The sequence below is a fragment of the Pundamilia nyererei genome, unplaced genomic scaffold, assembly GCF_000239375.1.
Source record: "Pundamilia nyererei isolate P.nyererei 1_Seehausen unplaced genomic scaffold, PunNye1.0 scaffold00150, whole genome shotgun sequence".
Lineage (NCBI taxonomy): Eukaryota > Metazoa > Chordata > Actinopteri > Cichliformes > Cichlidae > Pundamilia > Pundamilia nyererei.
In genome coordinates, this window is record NW_005187551.1 from 846805 (window position 1) to 855944 (window position 9140).

General features: G+C 40.7%; 1 protein-coding gene across 1 annotated transcript; it reads left to right on the forward strand.

Annotated features, from left to right (window-relative positions):
- Positions 1 to 5646: 5646 nt before the first annotated feature.
- Positions 5647 to 7126, forward strand: prmt6 (protein arginine methyltransferase 6). Its single transcript, XM_005744884.2, has one exon. The coding sequence runs from the start codon at positions 5794 to 5796 to the stop codon at positions 6847 to 6849; it is 1056 nt and encodes a 351-aa protein (XP_005744941.1). The 5' UTR covers positions 5647 to 5793; the 3' UTR covers positions 6850 to 7126.
- Positions 7127 to 9140: the final 2014 nt, after the last annotated feature.

The following is a 9140-nucleotide window of genomic DNA, read 5'->3' on the forward strand; positions in this document are numbered from 1 at the left end:
ACAGTGTATTACAGCCAGTGAAGCGATACAACATTGGTGAGGTTTTGTTTTGAAGCATCAGGTTTTTGGAGCCAGACATTAAGATTTCTGCATGAAAAGCTAAATTGCTAATTCATCAGCTAATGCTAGCAAGCTTCGTTATCAAGCTGCATTCATGGACCGTTTGGCTGTATTGCACAGAGTGACTGACGTCTTGACTGACTGCCAGTGTTAGACACAAATTGCCTTGATTTAGAAGATTTGACTTGGGTTTGAATTAAGGTAAGAGTGAAGGGTTTGTAATAGAGTGATCCAGCTTGCTAGCTAATATATGAAGAGTAAAATGCACAGACTTTCTGAACAGTCTGCTGTTGTAATTATTTGGTTTCATTTATCAACCCAGACTGTTGCATCTTGGCTATTTAATTTGTAATTGCTTTAATGGGAAGCAAAAAATTTTTTAAAGTGTCTACAGTGGACATAATCCAAGGTTTGTAAAATCATGACTTTCATTCTACTGTCAAAATGTAAATCAGTGACATTACAAAGGATTTATTTTGCTGTTCTCATGTAATAATGCATTTTGCTGGACCTTTTTCATTATAATATGAAAAAAATAAAAATAATACATAAACTGAATCTTATATAGCGCATCTATTCTACTTGACCATTAAAAGCGCTTTATACACGTCTCATTCACCCATTTGCCCACGGATACTTTGTGATGCAGACTGGGTCAGCCAGGGATTGAACCACCAACCTTCCAATTAACAGACCTGTTTTACTTCCTGAGCTGCTACCCCAGGTATTTTAGCCTTTGAAAAATTCAAATTTTGAAAAATTCTGAAATAAAGATCTACTGAAAATGCTTAACTCAGCATACCGTAATTGTGCTTCATAACTTTATCAGAAATTGTATCAGATCAAACATTATTCAGAAACAGTCAGTTTCATCTTTATTCACTATGTTGCCATAAGTATTTGCTCGTCTACCTTCACACTCATATGAACTTGAGTGACATCTCATACTTAATCCACTCGGTTCAATATGATGTTGGCCCAGCCTTTGCAGCTTTATCAGCTTCAGCTAGAGTACTTTAAACCACTGCCTCTGATGCTTTGCATTGTGCTTGGTGATGTAAGGCTCAGATGCAGCTGCTTGGCCGTGGAAATCCATTCCATGAAGCTCTCGACACACTGTTCTTGGGCTAATCTCTAATATCTTTATCCTTCAAGAGAGGCCTGGGAGGGTGCTGCACAATATCTCTGTTGTTCCTAGGACTGTGCTCTTCTGGACAGAGATCTCTGATGATATTCCTAGGCTGCAGCCACTCCCCCAGTGCTCTGATTAGCACTGGGAACACTGTTGCCTTCACCCTCCACTCCAGCTTCATCCAGCCACTGGTAGGACTGGCCTGTGTATGTCTATGTGTTTGCAAATTTGTATTTCTTAATATAGCCTATACATTATCTGAACTCTTCATTCCTGTCAGTTCAGCATGAAAGTCATAGGTTGTTGAATATTGATGTTTTTTACAGTAATACTAGTTTCTCTCCTCCTCTCAGTCTTAGTGGATCTCCTTTTATTGCTCCCCATACACAGTTGTATGTGGAGCTGAAGGCTCCATGATTATTAACATTTATCTGTTTTGAAAGAAGATTTATTATAAATCTGAATTCTTCTGATTTTCATATTTCTCATCTTCCTGTGAATGCAATGTTACATTTTCCATTAGTATTTATTTCACTTGTCATGCTCATCCCACATTGTGCGTACATAACTTCGCAGTCACCAAAATTCGTATCAGTGAAGGAATTTTTATCATATCACCACTAAATACAGGATAAAGAAGCTGAAAAAGCGCCACAGTCCTGGTGTTTGCTAGTATTAATAATAATGGAGGTGGCATTATATTACACATTGTCACCAAGCAACCAGGAGCATGCTGGTCATTTCTTTGTACATTCACAAGGTCTTTGCACTGGGAATGTAAAGTTCAGACTGTCAGTTTTACAGTGTAATGCTCTGTGGCATCTGAGGGAGAACATTCAACAGAAATAGCCAAACTGCTGCTCATGCCAGTGTGCAAATGCATGCTTGCACACAGCACATTCAAAAGGCAGCAGGCATACCAACATAACTGTCGCTCACCACCCACCCTACTTCCCAGATTTGTCTTTTCCAACTTGGTCTGCTTCCCCAACATTCACGTTCAATTTTCCCTGTTTTGACACAATGGAGGTGATTTAGCATGCATCAAGAAGGCACCAACACAAGGGGATGGAGTGGGACTTGCATGGAAGAATCTAAAAAACATCTCAGTGTAGAGGTCCAGAGATAACTTTAAAGGGTGAGGAAGAAGTTAAATCAGTTCAGTTTTTGATTTTTCATCCGTGGATATGATCACATCATAGATGAAAGACACAACAAGCCTGCTTGCAATTAAAACAATTTGTTGGCCGATACAAATGACTCCTAACCAGATTTACCTTTACTTAATATGGTATCATTTGATTGTTTAAAAAATGTAAATCAAAATGTATTTATTTTTTTCTCATTAAAACTAAATGCTTTTGCAGGCCCAACACATACATACTAGTAAGCAGGGCGGTAGGCAAAAGAAATGGAAAAAGCATATATGTTCTTAATACAGAAACTGGATGGGAAAAAAAATTGACATATTAATGTGGTTTCTCACAGTGTATGATCTTACAAGGGGGCTCTAACACAGTCACAGTACGACCTTACCATTTGTGACCCAAATACTGAGACGGCAACAAACTTCTGTGGGCCTGAACACATCCTGCACAAAATAGACACTTACTTTAAGGATAAAGGTAAACCACGGTAGCCATTTCCTTGGGCGCTAGGTGTTGGCTGTGTCTGGACCTGGCAGTGCTTCTACCTAAAGCTTGAGAGCAGAACACATCCAGCAGCTGCTTGTCTGTCTGTTCTGTCTACCGGCGACAACACATGCAAACTTGCCTGCCAAGTATGTAGAATCACAGTCTGAATGCTTCAGTCTGTATTTCACAGTCCAGTAATCTATCCTATTGTTTACTGCCATTCCTCCTTTGCGCCTCGTCCAACTTTGAATCTGACCAGTCAGATGTGGGAGGCCAGCCTCTATAGTTGGATTAGTTAAGGCTTACACTACAAGTAAATATTTAGTGTTAATTTTGTTTGTGATTTATCATAAAGGCACCCACGAAGACGAACTGCAGCTCTGAATATAAAATCAGTGTTTACTCCAAAGATGGGTCTTACTTCCCCTTGATATAAGCTGCAAACATATAATTTAATGTAGAATCCTTTCCTTGATTTATTCTTCATATACTTTTGAAAAGATTGAATAATTAAATGCACACATTTCCCCATGAGCATCTGTGCTTTAAAAACAGCACTGGATATAAATTTAGAAGAAGCTTTTAAATGTGCCTGCACGCACAAACACCCACCGATCTACCCACACGCATGTACACACAAATTCCCATATAATGTATTTTTTTCTTATGTTGCGATGCTATTATTTCCCCATTCCTGCATTACAATGTGCTGTCTTGAAAACAACAAACTACCCGACATCTTGCTGTGCACAAACCACAGCTTCCTTCTCTTGCTTTTCATCTTTGTGAAATGGGATACAGCTCCTGCTCATTTGTCCAGCATCTTTTTGCCAAAGATCTCTGAAACAGAGTGGAGAGGGTCCCACAGGACTGTCTAGAAGAGAGAAGAGCTCAGCCAAAAGCAGGTATACTCTGCCTGCCATAACTTTGGGGAAGGCTCTGAAGTGGTAATGGCCACGCTGTATTCTGCAGACACTGTAGATGTGCTATAGAAGATTAGGCTCTGTACTAATTATAAACAGTGAAATGCTGCCAGCAATTTATTGCTTTGATTGTAAAACCCTGCAAAGGCAATATGACGAGAAGAAGCTACCTAAAGAATGTTATCATGCTTCTTAGACGTCTTGCGGCGTACTGTGTTTATATGGTCTCTCTAACCTTAAAGCTACACAGCCTGATACACATAAAAATAGTTTGTGTATCGGTAAGCCCAAATTATTAGGTTATTGCTAGGCTTCACATGACTTCAGCTTCCTGAACAGAAATGCTTGTAATTAATAATTACAAACAACCATCTATGTTATGACTGAAAACATGTGGTGGCTTATACTAACTGAAACCACTGTATCATAAGGGGGCTTGCCATCAAGCAAACCCCTTTGTAGGATTTCTGAACAGACTGAGGAGGACTTATCTGCTGTAATCCTGACCGAGGCACCATGATGATGATGGTACCAAAATAAAGCTACCCTTAATTTGAAAAAGTGTAAAATAAATTATAAGAATTTTACACTTTTGTTTCAGGAACATGAGAGTCCAGATTGATACAGCACGGTCAAATGATGTGTTGAATAATGCTAGTCATTTGTCACATGATTTATGTGATGATGATGGTGATGAGATAATAAATACTTTATCATCCCATATTTAGGAGGCTCTTTTGTCACAGCTGTTGAAATGATGATGAAATAATAATAATATGTGGCAGAGGCCTTTCTACTAGATACATAATAGTTTAGCAAAAGATAGTATTTGGTATGAAAGATTTCCTCTTTCTGTTCTTGTACAGCTGAGCTGAATCAGTCTTTTTGAGAAGGTGCTCCACTACCTGTCCGGTAAGTGGTATAGAGGGTGGTCAGGATTATTCATGATGCATAACAGTTTGTTCAGTGACTTTCTCTTCACCAAAACTTCACATGTGTCCCGTCTGCAGCCAATCACAGAGCCAGCCTTCATTTTATTCAGTCTGTTGGTGTCACAACACACTGCTGCTCCCCCAGCAGACCCAGCAAAGCACACTGCACTCACAAATGACCACTAGAAAACGTTTAACATTTAACTGCAAACACACTGAAGTATTCCATCTTCTTTAGTAAAAAAGAGAATCTGCCCATCCTCTTCTTGTATGTTGATCTCTCAGTTCAGCCGGCTGTGCAGACAACCAGGTATTTGTACTCCACCACCACATCAACATCCTAGCTCAGCATGTAGCCGTCCTCTTCCTTCTCAACTCGATCAACATCTCTCTGGTTTTAAGAAGCAGAGGAGTTCTTCCAGACCGCTCCACAAAAGCATCCAGTAGTGCTCCGTCCTCCTCCTGCAAATACATCCAACTAAACTATTAGTTGTACGGAAATCAGCAGCATTTTTTTTTCATTTGAAATGTAGTATTACAGTCATACTACTGTTACTTTTACTGTATCGAAGCATTTTCATAATCCAAACAGTAACGTTTTAACTGACACAGTAAATAGTTTTATCAAAAAACTGCAACATCTATATAAGTATTCACTGTCAGGTGTCAGGTGTCACCTGGACTGGAGTTATTCCTTATGTCTTTATCTTGTCCTTTATAAGAAAAGAAAAACTAACATTTTCTCCAGAAATAATCAAACAGTCAAAATGAAGCAGTTAATTGTATGTTGCACATGGGTAAAATGTAGATAACCCTCATAATTATTATACTAGTCAGTGCCATGGAAATATCACTAACGCGTGCAGATATGACAGTGCAGAAGGCGCCGTTTCTCTCTCCGACACTTTAGTTTTTAGAAGCTCACGTGTACCACCTTTCACCGGACAGCGAAGGCAACACGGCATGGCCGAGGTTTGCTTGTGGGAATTGTAGTCTGATTTGCTTGAGCCCTTCGTTGTGACGTGCCAGGCGAAACTACAAGTCCCAGATTGTTTAAGGCGGAAGTAGCGAGACAAAACACGGCTAGGCTACAGCACAACACGGCAGAGAAGATGTCGCGTGTTGTTAAAAAGAGAAAACTGGACGAAATCCGACAGGATAGGCTTTATTTTGACAGCTATTCCGATGTGACTATCCACGAGGAAATGATAGCGGACCACGTCCGAACCAACACGTACCGGACGGCGATACTGAAGAACAGTGAGTCAGTTCGGGGTAAAGTTGTTCTGGACGTCGGGGCAGGAACCGGCGTTTTGAGCATCTTCTGTGCTCAGGCTGGAGCTAAAAAGGTGTACGCCGTGGAGGCCTGCTCAATAGCGGAGCAAGCCCAGATAACAGTCAAACACAACAACATGGAGGACAGAATTGAAGTCATTCGAGGAACAGTGGAGACGGTGGACCTGCCGGAGACCGTGGACGTGATAGTGAGCGAGTGGATGGGTTATGCCCTTCTGCACGAGTCCATGCTCAACTCGGTCCTCTATGCACGCGACAAGTGGCTGAAGCCGGGCGGCATCATTCTGCCGAGCAAAGCCGAACTCTACATCACACCTGTTATTGACCCGGTGGTGGAGGACCGCCTGCACTTCTGGTACACAGTCAAAGACCAGTACGGAGTGGACATGTCCTGCATGTCCGGCTTCGCCCGGAAATGTATCATGAACTCAGACATCACTGTTAGCGCTGTGACCTGCGAGGATGTTCTCTCCCACCCGGCCCGCTTCGCCGAGCTCGACCTGCACTCGGTCACCCCGGAGGAGCTGCGGTCCGTGAAGGGCCAGTTCAGGTGCGAGTCGTTCGGCTCGTCGGCAGTGAACGCATTCTGCGTTTATTTCACGGTGACTTTCCCGTGCCCGGATAGCACGGCTCCCCTCGTTCTTTCCACGTCTCCGTGCAAACCAGAGACACACTGGAAGCAAGCGGTGCTGTACCTGGACGCTCCGGTGGAAGTGGTGCAGGACACACCGATTACTGGAGAGGTTAGAATGTATCCCTCAGAGGAAAACGCCAGGCATATATGTATCCACGTGGACTACTCTATAGGAGAGCAGAAGCGACAGTCCAAGACTTTTTCCATCCCTGATTGGAGCTCTGAGGCTCAGCCATAGCGTGCCATCAACACCAAAGTGCACTTCATTCACCATGTGTCACACCCGTATGCCCGAGTCCTCTTATTGTGTCATGGTTATCCATGGATCTTAAAATTCCTGGGAAAATGAGGCAGTGGTGTCACTTTATAATATATTGGCAAAAATATAAGATCACAATAGGCCTCCCCAGCAAATGAATGGACAGCTGCAGATTAAGACACAGAATAAAGATTGGCCAAGGAATTTAACCTTTTTGTGCATGTGCATGTCTAAAAAGTAAAAGCACATTTTCTTTATTTAGTGTTTGGTTTTAATTTTGTGTGTTTGATTAGTTCTTTTACAATTCATTAATTGATTGAATCATTCATGAAATAGCCCCTGAAATACAAAAGGAAAACAGCCTGTTTATGCCCACATCTTCAAATGTCTTGTTTTTCTTGTCTTAGTAGAAAACACCTTCAAAAATTAGTTGTTTATCAATATGTTTAAGATGATTTAAAAGTTTTGATACATCAGTGTGTACTAGGAAGAAACCTTCAGAAAGTCTGGCTAAAAGAAGAGTTTGAGGTGAATTTGTAGCTGCTTGTAATCAGTTGCTCTGAGGCAGGTTTATAAAATGTTAAATAAATTCAACACCATGCTGCAGGCATCTGATATTCTGATAAACTCAGCCATTTATATTGTGTGGAATCTCATCAAAATTCTGCATTCAAATGAGCATCAGACCAATATATTGACTTGGACTAGCTGCAGTCAGGCAGGAGGCTGCATCCTACATGACTTTGGCTGCTGTTCAGTTACTTTTTAATGAAGTACCAAATTGGCTCATTATTTTGGTTTAAAACTAGGCTGCACTGTCATCTGTTGATAGAAAACACCAGCCTAATAAAACCTTGTAATTCTACTAAAGCATTCTACATAAAAAAGCACAAGATATCTTGCCAGTATACCTGTTTTTGAACAGTTTGAAATGATAGTTTTATAAACTTTACCAGGCAGGAGTTTCAAAAAGTAACTTATTTATTGACTGAAGAAAAAAAAGTCATCTGTTTATGTCGGAGTTTGCAGTGCTTGTTTTCAGGTATAATGCAAAACTTTGATTAGTGGGCCAGAATCAGATTTAGAGAAAAGATTCATTTGTTCTTAATTTGTGGGTCTCAGTCCTTTTTCAAGAACTTTATTGCATTCAATCACGACACACACCACTCACCTTAACACTGCTGAACAACGGCAGTTCTTAGCAACGACACTCCAGAATGGGGTAGCTCCCTTCAGCAGAACAAAGTGCCCCGCTGCTGTGCTAAAGAGAAAAAATACCTCCTCGCGAGACACGACAAAGACCCCAAAGCATTGGCTTGACTTTTAAACCTCCCGTATCCCCATCTGATCAGAACTCTACAGGAGATGCTGGGACATGTTGCATCCATATCCCAAAGTTCCCAAATGAATGCAGACTGCTCCATGCCAGACACCAGTGGACACAGGCAGAGGTTCTGTGCCCAAGGAGCAGGAATGACACCTACTCATTATTGGAAAGGCGAGCTGCTGTTTCTGTAGGTGCTTTGAATCAGAGACAATGTGTTGATTAAACCTTTTGTAAAGACTTAAAGCCAAAGCTTGTGGAGTAAGAGCATGCAGCCTCTCTGATGCAACAGTTAAATACAGATTCCTGACAGTGTTCACTGATGATTGTTCTTTCAGGCCCTATTATCACCTGGCATTCATGTGTTTCTGCATCATCAATACAAACATTACCCATTGTCTAATGAGCGTATGTAAAATTAATCATGAGCTGTAGTGTCTGCAAATCAATCCCATTGTGTATCAATTCAAAAAGAAGTGAAAAGGCCGAATCGCTATAGCTAAATACCTGCTGTCCTTTTGTATTTATATTTTAATATCTTGTATATATTGTTATATGAAGTTCTTCTTTGCAACCCATTTTGGGCCAAACTTATATGCAGTTTTATAACAATGGAAAAATCTTCTGTCTGACAACTTACTGACATTCAATCATTTCTCCAATCGACTGCTTAGTGTGTTTTACAAAAGGAGAAGCAGATGCAGAAACATCATTTATAATATCCAGTTACTGATATGAGCAGCTTGAAATGTAACTAAGGTAACATACTGAGCTTATGGTCAGTTAGATGTACGAGCTTTATAAACACAAGCCGTGTCAGTTAAAGTCTAAAGATGAAGTGTACAACGGCACTTTAATAAATAGATATCCAGAATTAGAATTAATATTTGTATTTACTGCCAAATGTGCTTTACAAGCAGAACCAGGCAAAGAAATAGTTTTTATA